Here is a 15,617-nt window from a genome sequence, read left to right as displayed (position 1 = left end):
AACACACACCCTTGAAATTTAGACAAACTATGGAGCAAAACATCTAAAATTGGGGTATCAAAAATTGCAACTTGGACATTTTTGAGAGAAAAAACATCTTTCTGCCACCTTATGACTTTTTTTTGGCTGTTTATTATTTTGTTTTGAAAATGAGTCTCCATGTTTGTTACAGGAAAAATTTTCCTACAAATATGCATTTCAAAAATTTGCCCAAGAGAAGGTCCAAATGGAAAGATTCTCTTTCCCCACCTAAGAGACTTGAACATTAAGATCCTCTGGGCTCCAATTTGGCTCCAATTATTTTGGCATCTGTATGCACCCATTAGATCTTTGGTCTTCACTCCCAAAGCCTCAAGGGCCACCAACAGATCAGATTTTTACTAAAAAAAAAATTTTTTTTAGGATATTTCAAATAAATATCCATATGAGAAATATGCATGCCTAGTAGCCCATTGCTTTCAAATCCCTCTCATTCACATTAGGAATATACAATACAATACAGTTATTGACCACAATTACCCAATAAATCTGACTCAATGTGGTTTTGAAACAAGAGGTTAGCACTATACTAGGAAGTACAGAGCATTTATACTTGAGAATATCCTGAAAACCTGACCTGCTGGTGGCCCTCTAGGACTGGGAGTGAATACCACTACACTAGCTAATACTATGAATCACCAGCAGTGAGCATAAGGCCATCTCTTTGGACAAGCAGATTTTCCCTAAAGAACTTTAAAGGGTGAAGGACAACATGGATTATGATGGGGTCAATACTTTCTATCAGAAGCCTAAAACCCTGGATTTTAGCCACTAGTCGCCCCCCCCCCCCCCCCTGATAGTCAACTGGCAGCAGGGAGTGCTTTTGCTGTCCGGTGCCAGCGTTAAACCCGGATATATTAAATGCCAGGTTGTTTCTGGCGACTGGCATTGAATATCTGGCTTCATTTTTGACTGCGGCATTTAACCGGTTAAGCTGATATTCAGTGTTAACTGGTTAAGTACCTAGCAGTTAAAGATAGGCCTGCTATTTATGTGGCCTGTTTTAACCGCTAAAACATAGGCAGTTTGGTGTTGAATATCCACAACTATGCCACATAATATAGTCGCTAACCGCGGATACTCAACAGGAGATAATCGCTAAAACGCTATTTAACCGGCCAGGAGCTGTTCCTGGCCAGTTAAATAGTTTTGAATATCAGGCCCCAGGAGCACAGATTGTGATTTCAGAAACAAACCATAAATATGCACAATTGTTCCTTGGGCGTTTCCTTTACTAGTTAGATTCCTAACTTACTTCTAATCCAAAATTTGCTGTTTTGTTTTAAATCATTAAGGAAAAAAATTACAACCTTTCATGCACTAGGTCTTATTAAATAAAGATTGTTTTCCCAGAGGCACAGAATGACGAAATGTCAAGTTTTCAATAAGGCCCCATTCTATCTTGCAATTCTTTAGTTTGTTTAGATTATCCTTCCATGTTCAGAGCAAGTAACTAAGAAAAAAAAAAAGAGGAAGTAGGGAGGAACTTTGCACACAGATTTTCTTAATGCTTTTAAAAAAAATGCATATTAAAAATCTGAAATGTGTAACACTTTACATGAAGAATTATGCTCTGCCTTCAAGTCTTGACAGCTTTTCTGTAGGTATGACAGCACAGATGATTCTGCCAAGATGAACTAATGTAGCTAAAGCAGTTTTAGGCAGACAATACTGTCCACAGGCCACCTGTCAGAAAATATAAATCTGTCTTTATTGTTGCTTGATTAGAGATTCAAGAAGATGAAAACATAAACTATTTCCATGTGTATCCATGTGTTCCAAATATGCATAATCTCAAATTATTTGCTATTTATTGGTGGTTTTAATATGAAATAACTATGTATGCACGCAAAACATATTCATAAGCCATTTGGGTAATTAATGATACATTTTCCCCCAGACTCTGTATAGATTGTCCTAATTTGGGCATGGATCTCAGATTCATGCGTAATTAGTTGATTAAATGCTATCAATTATTGGCATTAACAAGTACACAGTTGGTAGTAATTATGAATTATGTGCGGATCTGCCCTAGTCTATAACATGCATGCCTAAAATTCATAGCGCACAACTCAAAGGGGGATGTGGCCATGGGAGGGGCATCCCCAGAAATTAGTCGCAAAGGGGGAGATTCTATATATGGTGCCTGAAAAATCTGCATGGAATAAAATTACACCTAGGAGTATTCTCTAAAGTACGCCTAAATTTTATAGAATCAGCTTAGATTTGTGTGCAGTATATAGAATGCGCCAAGCACCTCTCCACGCAACCAAATTTAGTCGTGACCATTTATGCCAAGTAAAACCTGGTATAAATGCCAGCGCCTAAATTATGCGCAGAGCAAGTATATTCTATAACCATGCGTGTAGTTTTTTGGAACGCCCATGACAAGCCCATTTCCCTGTCAACAACTCAGGATTCTCCACAATCCACATTCCCAGAAAGCTTCACATTTGTGGAAGAAATTCCCTCCAAAAGAATGAAAATGGATGTTAGCAGTTTTCTGAGCAATTGTTGTGGAACAATGCCTCATCTGAAGGCTATTATTAATGAATTGGACAGTTATTTATATTCGAGTAATTCAGATGACAATGTTTTGATATTTTGGAAAAATCAGCAAAATTGCTGGTAAAAAAATGGCAAAACTTATAAGAGGGATCCTGTACATTCCTGCTAACAGCATTTCTTCTTAGAAGATAATTTGTATTGGAAGAAGGACTGTGGAAGACAGGAGAGCTAGACTAAATCCTGAGATTGTTGATTTATTACTCATCCGCAGATTAAAAAATCATAACAGTGCTTCATAGAGCATATTTCTCCCCCACTGGGGCATACAGAACAGGTTGTATTTTGTCCCCCTGATCATTTGAACAGGGTGGATTAGGGTTCCTTGGGGTAGTAGAAGTCAGATATTATTGGGATTGGAAGGGTCGAGGGTGGCGGGGGAAAAACTGAAAGGCAATATATTAAGGCCTATTCTTTTTGTTAAGAAAATAAGAGGGAAAACATGCTGCTATGGTTTTGAAAAGAAGTAGCTGAAAAAGGAAGGAAAAATAGGTTAGCCTTTTATAAACCACACAAGATCGCAGAAAGAGGAAGGCAAACAACAATAACTAGAGAAGCTGAGGGAAGATGGTAAAATAATCAGGAACATAAAGACCTATATTGAAGAAAAAGTAGCCAATACAGTAAAATAGGGTGACATGACTTACATAAGTGACACTGTGCGACTCAAGGATAAAAGGGAAGAATATGTAAAGGCTGGGGAGGATAAAGCAGAACTGCTTAACAAATATTTCTGTTCTGTGTTAACAGATGAAGGGTCAGGAGTAGCAGCTCAGAAAACAAAATCAAATGGAAGTGAGGTAGACATTGTACAATTTTCAGAAGATTGTGTTTGTGAGGAGTTAGCAATGGGGCCAATGGGATACTTCAGAAGTTATTGAAGGAACTTAGGGAAATTTGAGTGGCTCTGCTTCTCTAGAGTCAGCAGTGGTCCTTGAGCAGGGGCATAGGGCCCACCCACTTTCCCTCCAGGTCCGCCCGCCCACGTTGCTCGCTCGCTGCCTTTTCTCCTGCGTCCGGCTGCAACGGAAATTCTTGTCCTCCCCGCTGGCGCTGCCTCGGTCCCTGCATGCTACCCAGTACCTTCGGTCCCTGCATTCTTTTCTTTGATCGTTGCCGGCAGTGCTGCCATTCACACAGGCACCTCTGCCCCCCTCTGCCGCATCCATCCGGCCCTCTCTGATGCACTTCCTGTTTACGTAGGGCCAGATGGACGCGGCATAGGGGACCGGAGCTGCCTGTGTGAATGGCAGCGCTGCCGGCGACGATCAAAGAAAAGAATGCAGGGACCGAAGCTAGAAGATCGTGTCCATGGAAAATCGCTGCTGCCAGCTGACTCAGAAGGGGCCAAGAGACAAGCTGCAGCGTTCAGTTGTTTGGTGACTAGCGAGTGGGAAAGATGGTGATGCTGCATGGGGGGGGGGGGGGTTGGAGAGAAGATAAAATTGTTGGGCTGCTTGGGCATGGGAGTGGAGGGGAGGGGAGGGAAAGAAGAGAGATGCTACACAGGGGGTGTAGGAGTGAGGGAAATTGTTAAGGAGGAGAGGGAGAGATGCAGGGGGGGTGCAGGAGAGGGAGACATGCATGGGAGAGTAGAAGAAAGGGGATCATTATTGGGATATGGGGGGAGAGAGAGGGATAATTGCTGGATGTAGGGTAGGGTGGGGAGGGAAGGAGGGATGAATGTCAAAAGAAGGTGAAATGTTGGACCTGGGAGGGAGGGAGGGGAGGAAAAAGTACTGTACAGGGGAGAGAGGGATGAAGGAGAAATGTTACATGGTGGTGGGAGAGATGCTGCAAGGGGGAAACAGATGTTAGACTTGGGATGCAAGGGTGAGAGAGAAGAGGAAAAGAGGGAACAATGTTGAATATGAGGGTGGAGGAGGGGGAAGAAGGAGGGAGATGTAGGATCCAGGGGTAGAAGACAGTGAGGGAGAAATGCTGGAATGTGGGTGGGAGGGAAGAGGGGGAGAAATGCTGGCCCCTGGGGGAAGGGGCAAGAGGAAAGAGAGAAAGGACAGGAAGATGCTAGGAGGGGATAGAGGGTGGAGAGAGGAGAAAGAGGGAGCAGATGCTGGGCTAGAAGGGTTGGAAGGAGGCAGACACTGGGATGGTGGAACCATGTGGAAGGCCAAGGGAGGTGGTAAGGAAATGAACGAGAGGATGATAGTGATTACGGGGAGTAGATTGAAGATGGAAGGCTGGAGAAGGAATGAGATGGGGAATAGGAGAGCCAGTGGGTGAAAGAAGGAGATAGAAATCTAATAGGTATCTGAAAAGTAAAAAGGAAAAGGATTAGAAGATGAAATTTGAGTGGACAGAGAGCAGGAAAGAAAAAAAAAAGATAGGAAATAACTAAAATGAAACAAACATCAGTATGTCAGTGTAGTGAGGGAATGGAATGAGAGTGGAGAAAAGACAAATGATTAGCAGCTCCTTGAAGGAGAATTAACAGAAAGACAGGAAATTGGAAAAGAGAAACTTGAACCAACATAATGGAAAAATAAAATGACCAAACAAAGGTAGAAAAGACATTTTATTTTGAATTTATGAACTGAAATTTGCTAGCTTGAGAAATGTGCATAGCGGATATCATTTTATTGTGTTGAGTAAAAAAAAGAAATACATTTCTGATTTTATTTCTCCACTGTAACATGCCGAGGTTCCGAGTTCAATTTTTGTCTACATATATTTATTTCTAATTTGTGATCCCTTGTTCTGTATTTGGTGAGAGTCTGGGCCCTAGCATGTCTAACACTAGTCCTGACCCTTGCTGTAGCTGGTGGGGATCCCCAACCTACATCAGCTGAGGACCTCCTCTAAAAGCAGCCAAAACTCCCTTCTACTAAGCTTGGCAGATGGCGGCAACATCCTTGAGCCACCGATAACTAAGCATGCATGGGGTGCCAGCATCGGTGACTCAAGGCATTGTTGCTACTGCTGCCTGCCAAGCTTGGTAAAAGGGATTTCTGGCTGTCTTCGGAGGAAGTTTTCAGCTGACAGAGCTTGGGAATCTTTATGAGCTAAAGTATATTTTGAATTGGGAGGTGCTTGGGAGATGTGGAGAGTGCGGGGAGGAAGGGGGTAGGGACAGAGAGAAAATTTTGTGCCCGCCCACTTTGGGCTCAGGCCCACCCAAAATTGGCCGTCTGGCTACGCCACTGTACTTGAGTACTGGAGATAGGCAGATATGGTTCCTCTGCACGAAAGCAGAAGCAAGCAGGAGATTGGAAACTGCAGGCCAAACAGGTAGAAAAGGTATTGCCAAAAGCCAGAACGATGGTTGGGTACATAGGTAGAGGAGTGTCCAAGTGGAGAAAGAAAGTGACAGTTCAGACTTCATTTTGATTATTATGCACAATTCTGGATACTGCACCTTCAAAAGGATATAAACGGATGAAGTTGGTCTAGAGCAATGATTCCCAAACCTGGTCCTGGAGGCACCCCAGCCAGTCAGGTTTTCAGGATATCTACAATGGGTATTCAAGAGAGAGCTATGCATGCACTGTCTCCACTGTATGCAGATCTCTCCCATGAATATTCATTGTGGATATCCTGAAAACCTGACTGGCTGGAGTGCCTCCAGGACCAGGTTTGCGAACCTTTGTTCTAGAGGGCATCTACTAAAATGATCTGCAGGGCTGGCTCAACCGTTAGACAAGCTGAGTCTGTCGCCCAATGCAGAAGCTTCTGGGTGGCGGCACAGAGCAGTTCAGTGAAAATAAAACCATAGATTCCGATAGCCACACAAACTCAAAGAACCATTAATGAATCCTTTTACTTGCAGAAAGGCTGAGCACCATTGCAGATTTTCCACTTTTCTTTATGCAGCTGGAGTTTGGGGGCCCCACAGCACCAAATTTCTTCTCACTGCACCACTCATCTTTGAGTGGCAGGACTTCCCAGTAGGTCACTGCTTCCTGTTCTCTGTGCCTTTTGTCTGTCCATGTCTGCACATTCAACACATGCTTATGGATGGCTAGGCCCTCCCCAATGGATGCTATCACTTGAGCAAAACACTCGCTTCTTTCCTCCATCCACTCCACTCTCTCTTCTCCCTCCCTACCTCTTATAAGGTCATATGTAGTAGTTCTTTTTATTTTGCTTTGAGGTTTTTAATACTCTTTACTGGGTGTATATTTTGAAAATGTCATAAATAAAAATATTTTTTTAATGCCAAATTTAGACACTCTTACTAAAGCTTAACGCATGCTAATGGCATTAGCACGCAGTAAATCCTGTGCGTCCTGTTTTGTCCCTTTGGGTCTCATGGCATTTAGTGCACATTAATGTCTGTTAGCACATGGCTAAGCTTTAGTAAAAGGGCCCTTTAGTGAGAAAGCCTTTTCTTTTTCTAACTAGTCAATAAGGTATTGGCTTCTTGTAAAATGAATTATAATGAGGCATTATATATCACCACCTTTACAATAAAAAAAAATCATCACTCAAGAAATATATGGATGGTGTAAAATAAGACGGATGATCATAGATAGGACACATTCCAATACAGTGGATTCCCAAACTTGTCATGCAGGATACCACCAGTCAGGCAGGTTTTCGGCATATTCACAATTAATTTGTATGATACATTTTTGTATGCATTGCCTCCATTGCATGCAAAACTATCTTATGCATATTCACTTAATTTTTCTAGCTGGAGGTGTCCCTCAGGTTAGGTTTAGGAACCATTGCTGTAATACATTTTATGGCTAGGAACTGAGATATAATTTTCTTCCCCATAACCTCTTTTGTCAGAGGTTGCTAATTCTTTCACATAGCTGTTCTAAATTGTGTCAACTGCATAGTTTTACTTACTGCGCAGAATAAGCTTGCCAAAAACACTTTGATCCCTCTCCAGGGTGTTGCAGTTCCAGCGATGGTGACGGAACTGGTGCTGACATTCTGCTGTCCATTCACTAACCCCCAGGCCTATGGACTGCATCACCTCAGGGTGGCGATGACATAGCTGACGCTGGAGGCTTACTAAACCTGGCACATTATTACACATCACCCTGGAGGCAGAGGAGCCCACTACTCCCATGTACCTAAAGAAAGAAGACACAACCATTTCCATCACAAATCAGAATTTTAAAGTTTTGCAGAATTAGGATAAACAGAAAATGCCCATATATTATTCTTGTAAGAATATCAGATATACCATACTAGATCAGATCAAAGGTTCGCTGAGCCCAGCATCCTGTTTCTGACCTTGCATGATCCATTCTTTGTTGCTCACATCCACGGATAAGTGGTCGGTTCCCAAAATCTACATGGTTATTAATAGTTTATAGATTTTTCCTCCAGGAACCTTTTTAAATCCATTATAAACTCATATATATTAACTCCTTGATTACATCTTCCATCAAGAAATGACACTGCAGAGTGAAAAATACTTTCTCCTAGACATGGGCATTTGTTAGTGTGCAGTCAGTTTGTTAGTATGCCTTACAAAATTTAGTGCATGCTGAATTGATTAACCCCTCCCCCATTCTATAAAGTCACCTAAATGTAAACATAGTAAGTGACGGCAGAAAAAGATCTGTAAGGTCCATACAGTCTGCCCAACAAGATAAACTCATATGTGTTACTTTATATGTATACCTGACCTTGATTTGTATTTGCCATTTTCAGGGCACAGACCGTAGAATTCTGCCCAGCACTAGCCCTGCCTCCTAACCACTAGCCCCGCCTCCTAACCACCGGTGCTGCCTCCCAATCTCTGCTAAGCTTCTGAGGATCCAAACCCAAACACCATTACACATTTAAATTTATAGAATACTAGCACTTATGAAGGTAAATGTACACTTGCACATGTAAGTACTAGGTGAGCGTTGAACACTATGTTATAAATAATTCAATTAGGGGTCCTTTTACTAAAAGGTGTTAAGCCCTTAGGGCCAGATTCTATATAGGTACCTAGAAAATTTGTGCCTAGATTTAGGTACGGTATATAGAATGCACTTAGTTGATATCCTAGCACCTAAAACTATGCGCCTCCACTTACACCAACATAAATGTGGCATAAATCCCGGTGCTTAGATTTAGGCACTGAGGGCCATATTCTATAACAACGCACTTAAATTTTGAAACACCCATGAAATGCCAATTTCCCCACCCATAACCATGCCCCTTTTTTCCTGCACACATTAAAATTTAGGCGCAGTGTGTTACAGAATATGCTTAGAGACTAGTGCGTGTAAATTCTAATTATTGTCAATTAGTTCTCATTATTGCTTGTTAAGTGCTGTTAATGCTGATTGGCTTAAGTCAATTAAGTTACATGCATTGTTACAGAATACACTTGGATTTTGGTGCGGATCTCTAGGCGCGATATATAGAATCTGGGGGTTAATGTGCAGTTAATTCTTGAGGACAGGATACCAGACAAACACGTTAAAGCGTTTTTGCAGTATTTTCTCTGTTTTCATGCACTAACCTTGTGCTATGAACTTTTTAGAAAACTTTTTTGGGTTGGGGTGTGGTATGGGTGGGGTGCACTAACTGGTTAATGCAGACATAATGCATTATGGGCTCCTGTGTTGTTGTTTTTTTCAGGTTTCACATGCTACTGGCAATATTAGGGCAAGACCTGAAAAATACTAAAAAGAAAAAGCCCTAAAAACCAAACAAGCTAATCTTCAGTTAGTTCTCGGGAAATTCCCTTGTTAACCAGCTTTAAAGGGAAACATTAGCACGTTTTAGTAAAAGAGTCCCTTAATACTTAATGTAAGGGGGTATTCACAAGGGAGGGGGTATGGGCAGGACCAACATTTACAGAATACTGTAAGTTATGTGTTAAAGTGATGCATTTAGGGGCCCTTTTACAAAGCAGTTGTAAGCCCAACATGGGCTTACCGCATGCCAATTTGGAGCTACTGCTGCCTCAAAGTGTGCACCGGCGGTAGTTTCAGCCCTAGTGTATGCCATTAAAGGGCTTGATTTTTTTGCATGGCGGTTACCTGATGGTAATCGGGCAGAGCCACTGGGAATAGCACAGGAGCCCTTACCACCACCTCAATGGGTGGCGGAAACTGCTCCCCCTGCAGGGCCACATGGTAAGAGCAATCTTACTGCATGGCCTTGTATTTTTGCAGCTTTTTTACCCGCTGTAGTAAAAGGGCCTCAGCGCACAGCAAAAACAGCCACTGCCGCAGGGCCCTTTTTACCATAGCTTGGTAAAAGGGCCCCTTGACCCTTCTACTGACATAGGGCTAGATTCTATTTATGACTCCTGAAAACTCCACATGGTAAAAGTACACCTAAATTTTATAGAATAGACTTAAATTTCTGTGTGGTATATAGAACACGCCGAGTACCTCTCCATGCAACCAAATTTGGTTGCATCCATTTAGGCCATATTTTACTTAGCGTCAATCCCAATGCCTAAATTAGGCACGCAGCAGGTGTATTCTATAATGATGTGCACAGATTTTAGAAATGTCAAGGCAAATTTTTTTCAGCGCTGATTTTTACGGTGCCATAAATGGAATCTAGCACATATGTACCCTGGTATCAATTCTCTGGTTCTTCATGACACCTCCCACCATGACACTCTCTGGCTTCCATTCTGGGCTCCTCCCTAAGATACGGCTGTCCAGTGTTACTAATACCGGGACACAGAGGGGGTTCAGGACCCACTGGGCTAAGTGATATGTCGCTTGCTAAGTCAGGCCTCTTCCTTGCTCTGACAGCAGCTTCATCTAAAGCAAGAGGGACTGCAAAGGTGTTTCAACATGAGGAAAGTAAGTTCCTAAAAAGAAATATACAGTCTGCTTAGATCCATAGAGGGAGAACTTACTAACAACATTAAAAATAATAATAAGAATAAAATATTAGCATAGCCTAGCATATAACTAGCAATCTTAGGAGACTTTAGTTTACATATTCCCACTCCACTAGCAATTTAATTAAGAAATCACCAATAACAGGACCCGCATGTAAATTATATGTTCAAATCAGAAAAGAAGATGCAGCCATGGGAGGGGCATGGGTGGATCAGGGACATTCCTGGAATTTGCACATAATGTTATACAATAAGGGAGATACGCACCTAATTTAGGCGTGAGAATTTATACCAGGTTTTAGTTGTTGTAAATCGGGCGTGGATACTGGCGCGCTATTCTATAAATGGCACCCAACTGTGAGCGCCATTTATAAAGAGTGCTTAGTACTAATTTCTATCGATGCCCAAATTTGGGTGCCATTTCTAGAATTTATTCTTTTGGGTCCATATGGATCCCTATTAGAGATCCAATAAGAGCACATCATTTCTTGCAGACAAGGCAATTATGGAACAGAAAAAGTCAAATCTTATTCTGGCACATACATTATTTCTATGTGAGAATCACATGCAAATGATGATAGTTTGAATTGCATCTCAGTATATTTTGCATCGATTAATAAATATAGTTTCAAAAAATAAAACTGCTTTCCAACCTTTGCAGTTGCTGGGTTTATTTTTTTGGCCTCAAAACTCTTTTGTAAGTACGCCTCCATTCTTTCATCTTGCTTCTATTTCACTTCACTTTGGGGGTCTTTTACAAAGCCGAGATAGCGTTTTTAGTTCGCGGTAAAAAAAAAAATCAGCTGATGGTAAATGCTAAGACACCCTTTATATTCCTAAGGGCATCTCAGCATTTACCACCAACTGATTTTTTTACCACTAGTTAAAAACCCTAGTGCGGCTTTGTAAAAGGCCACCTTTATTAGTCAAAAAATATTAATTTCATTTTGTTGTCATGCATTTGATATACCACCTTTCTGTGGTACAAACAAAGCAGTTACCCCCCCCCCCCCCCCAAAAAAAAGGAAGAAGAACAATTTCCCTACAGGAAACACCAGATAAGGAAAAAGTAGAGAACACCCCCAAAACCCCCAGAGCCAACAAAAACATATCTTAGAGAGAAAACCTGCTGTGAATATTTTGAAAATTCTAACATTTTATGACATGATTAATAAATGACATATTTCCAAATATAACACCATGTTGAGTCCTCCTCAGTTTACATAGGGCTCCTTTTTACTAAGCTGCAGTAAGCCCTAGCACATGCATACCACAGCTTAAAAGGGCTTACCAGGGGACGCCCTGAGGCATCACACTGCGATAATTCCGAATGTGCGCCAGCAAACCATATGCTAAATTTTTCCTGGAAGAAGGCGTGTCTGGGGCAGAGAGTGAGAATATCTACACTAATTACTTAACACAAGCCCTTGCAGTGGCGTACCAAGGGGGGGCGGTGGGTGCGGTCTGCCCCGGGTGCGCGCCACTGGGGGGGTGCCGCGTGCCTATCGTCTCCGCTCGTTCCATGCTCCCTCTGCCCCGGAACAGGTTACTTCCTGTTCTGGGGCAGAGGGAGCATGGAACGAGCGAAGCCGACAGGCGCTCGGCACCCCCCCCCTCCCCAGCAGGTAAAAATGCACCCGGGGTGTTCTTTCGCCAGGGGGGAGGGGGTGTCCTTTCGCCGGGGGTGGGGGGGGCGCATCGGCGATCCGCCTTGGGCGTCAGCCACCCTAGGAACGTCACTGAGCCCTTGCTGCCTACAAAATAGGTGGCAGTAAGGACTCACATGCTAATTTTTGGTAATGACCACACTAATGGCAACATTAGCACATGTGAACTATATGAGGAAGAAAATCATCAAAGTATATCTTATAACAAAAATCAAAAAGATTCTCTGCACAACAACAATAGAGCAGTAAATGAACTTGATCAAAAAAATAATAATGAGGGGGGGGGGGGGGGGAGAGAGGGGAAGCCTGAAGAAGCTCCCAGCTAAAAGCTCGGGAGCAAGATTGCTTCATCATCGGCAAAAAACCTCCTTAAAAGAAATTGTAGTCTTACTCAAAATTATTATTAGCAGTTCCTTTCGACAGTACTTCAAAATAAATAAATCAGCTAGGAGTACTTAGCTATGAACGATGTTGAAATATTTGGCGGTTTGACCCTCCCCCAACTCCCCCTTCATTATCTCCTCATACCCTTGCTGAATTCTTTCACAACAAGGTTCAAAAGATAAACCTTGCTTTCTCTACCTCACCAGCTCTCCCTCCACTAGTCCGTTCCCCTCTCTCTCCTTCCCTGAAGTTACTATTGAGGAAACTACACTTCTCCTTTCTTCCTCAAAATGTACCACCTGTTCCTCTGATCCCATTCCCACCCACCTTCTTAATGCCATCTCTCCTACTCTTATTCCTTTTATCTGTCACATTATCAACCTCTCACTTTCCACTGCGACTGTCCCTGCTGCCTTTAAACATGCTGTGGTCACACCTCTCCTTAAGAAGCCTTCACTTGACCCTACTTGTCCCTCTAATTACCGACCCATCTCCCTCCTTCCTTTTCTCTCCAAATTACTTGAGCGTGCTGTTCACCGCCGCTGCCTTGATTTTCTCTCCTCACATGCTATTCTTGACCCATTACAATCTGGTTTTCGCCCTCTCCACTCAACTGAAACTGCGCTTACTAAAGTCTCCAATGACCTATTACTGGCTAAATCCAGAGGTCAATATTCCATCATCATTCTTCTTGATCTTTCCGCTGCTTTTGACACTGTCGATCACAGCATACTTCTCGATACCCTGTCCTCACTTGGATTCCAGGGCTCTGTCCTTTCCTGGTTCTCTTCCTACCTCTCCCTCCACACCTTTAGTGTTCATTCTGGTGGATCCTCTTCTACTTCTATCCCTCTGCCTGTCGGCGTACCTCAGGGTTCTGTTCTTGGTCCCCTCCTCTTTTCTATCTACACTTCTTCCCTTGGTTCATTAATCTCATCCCATGGCTTTTCCTACCATCTCTATGCTGATGACTCCCAAATCTACCTTTCTACCCCTGATATCTCACCTTGCATCCAAACCAAAGTTTCAGCGTGATTGTCTGACATTGCTGCCTGGATGTCTCAACGCCACCTGAAATTAAATATGACCAAAACCGAGCTTCTCATTTTCCCCCCCAAACCCACCTCCCCGCTCCCCCCGTTTTCTATTTCTGTTGATGGCTCTCTCATTCTCCCTGTCTCCTCAGCTCGAAACCTTGGGGTCATCTTTGACTTCTCTCTCCTTCTCTGCTCATATCCAGCAGACCGCCAAGACCTGTCGTTTCTTTCTTTACAACATCCGTAAAATCCGCCCCTTTCTTTCCGAGCACTCTACCAAAACCCTCATCCACACCCTTGTCACCTCTCGTTTAGACTACTGCAATCTGCTTCTTGCTGGCCTCCCACTTAGTCACCTCTCCCCTCTCCAGTCGGTTCAAAACTCTGCTGCCCGTCTCATCTTCCACCAGGGTCGCTTTACTCATACTACTCCTCTCCTCAAGACCCTTCACTGGCTCCCTATCCGTTTTCGCATCCTGTTCAAATTTCTTCTACTAACCTATAAATGTATTCACTCTGCTGCTCCCCAGTATCTCTCCACACTCGTCCTTCCCTACACCCCTTCCCGTGCATTCCGCTCCATGGATAAATCCTTCTTATCTGTTCCCTTCTCCACTACTGCCAACTCCAGACTTCGCGCCTTCTGTCTCGCTGCACCCTACGCCTAGAATAAACTTCCTGAGCCCCTACGTCTTGCCCCATCCTTGGCCACCTTTAAATCTAGACTGAAAGCCCACCTCTTTAACATTGCTTTTGACTTGTAACCACTTGTAACCACTCGCCTCCACCTACCCTCCTCTCTTCCTTCCCGTTCACATTAATTGATTTGATTTGCTTACTTTATTTATTTTTTGTCTATTAGATTGTAAGCTCTTTGAGCAGGGACTGTCTTTCTTCTATGTTTGTGCAGCGCTGCGTATGCCTTGTAGCGCTATAGAAATGCTAAATAGTAGTAGTAGTAGTAGTGATGCAGCTAGACGAAACGCTGCCCACATGTGACTTGGATGTCCATATTCTGAGCTGGACATCCTTTATAAAATTATCCCCCTCCCCCACACCCACATCTGGTAAATCATGGCTATGCATCCTATGTCTCAAATCAAATTCAAAATATCTGTACACTTAACATGATCAAAAGCAGAATGTTTCACCATGTTCCCCTAATTATTCAGAGCACAGAATAAACAGTAATACTGTCATCATAAATTGTCATCTTTCATTTGCAAAATATCTAAGCAACTTCTATTCAATTTTGCAACTGTAGTTTTTATTTTGAGATGCAGTACTGTCTGTAGAATAAAAAATTATATATTGCCTAAAAATCTTTAAAGGTACATAGAGATCACAGTGAGTATATGTATCCCAAGGACTACAAACTTGAAATTTTGCTATTTCAATGAGAACAGAGTATAAATTGTGACAATCTTCCACGGGGGGGGGGGGGAGGGTATTGTTCAAATGAACAAGACACAAATACTGTATGCTTGGTAAAGGAATAGGAAACTGTGAGAAAGAAAACAAATTTGCCACAAAGGAATGATGAATTGAGATGGAATAAAACAACTAAGGCAAAAATGTCCCCCAGTTATTGGTTCTGTTTCTCTAACCTTCATGCTTGTCCACTTATCTACCACACAATTTTACACCCCCCCCCCAAAATAAATAATAAAACAAACACATTCATTTCTTTCAACACAGAACTTACCACCATGAAGAAGTGACTTCTGGGGTTACCCAGAGCAAGATCAGAGACACAGAAAACCAGATCCCAAGCAGCAAGAAGTTCATATTAAAAACCCTTCAGTCCTCATCAGTTCCAATTAAATAAATTCCATGTAGACTAAGCAAAAACAAAACAAAACAAAACATTTAAATAATAGTATACAAGTATTTCCTAGGAGCCCAGAGCTCACCACCCCAGCTCTTCACCTTTCCATCTCAAGGCTGGGATGGTTATGTGGTTTCAGACTGAAGGTGGTCTGCTGTGATCTGAATCTTAAATCTTTTCTGCCTACTTTCCAATTTGTCCTAAATGAGATCCTGAGGTTAGAGAGGAAAAGGCCAGTGAAATGCTGCTTTTCTTTTTGTCCTGCTTCACCACTTCATTTCAGGGCTGTGGAAATAAGGCTGAGGGGCTGATGT

The 15,617-nt window shown here is 42.6% G+C and overlaps 1 protein-coding gene across 1 annotated transcript in view; it reads right to left on the bottom strand.

Moving 5' to 3' along the window:
* WNT2 (Wnt family member 2) overlaps nt 1-15,263 on the bottom strand; it is a 65,817-nt gene extending 50,554 nt beyond the window's left edge. The window contains exons 1-2 of the mRNA XM_030216835.1: nt 15,181-15,263; nt 7,420-7,649 (exon numbers count right to left, since the gene is read on the bottom strand). Coding sequence (XP_030072695.1) covers nt 7,420-7,649; nt 15,181-15,263 — 313 coding nt within the window. The remainder of the gene's footprint in view (nt 1-7,419; nt 7,650-15,180) is intronic.
* Between the last annotated feature and the right edge of the window lie 354 nt (nt 15,264-15,617).

Source organism: Microcaecilia unicolor, chromosome 10 (assembly GCF_901765095.1).
Source record: "Microcaecilia unicolor chromosome 10, aMicUni1.1, whole genome shotgun sequence".
NCBI lineage: Eukaryota > Metazoa > Chordata > Amphibia > Gymnophiona > Siphonopidae > Microcaecilia > Microcaecilia unicolor.
The sequence above is the reverse complement of the archived record's forward strand: the minus strand, read 5'-3'. Positions and strand labels throughout refer to the sequence as shown.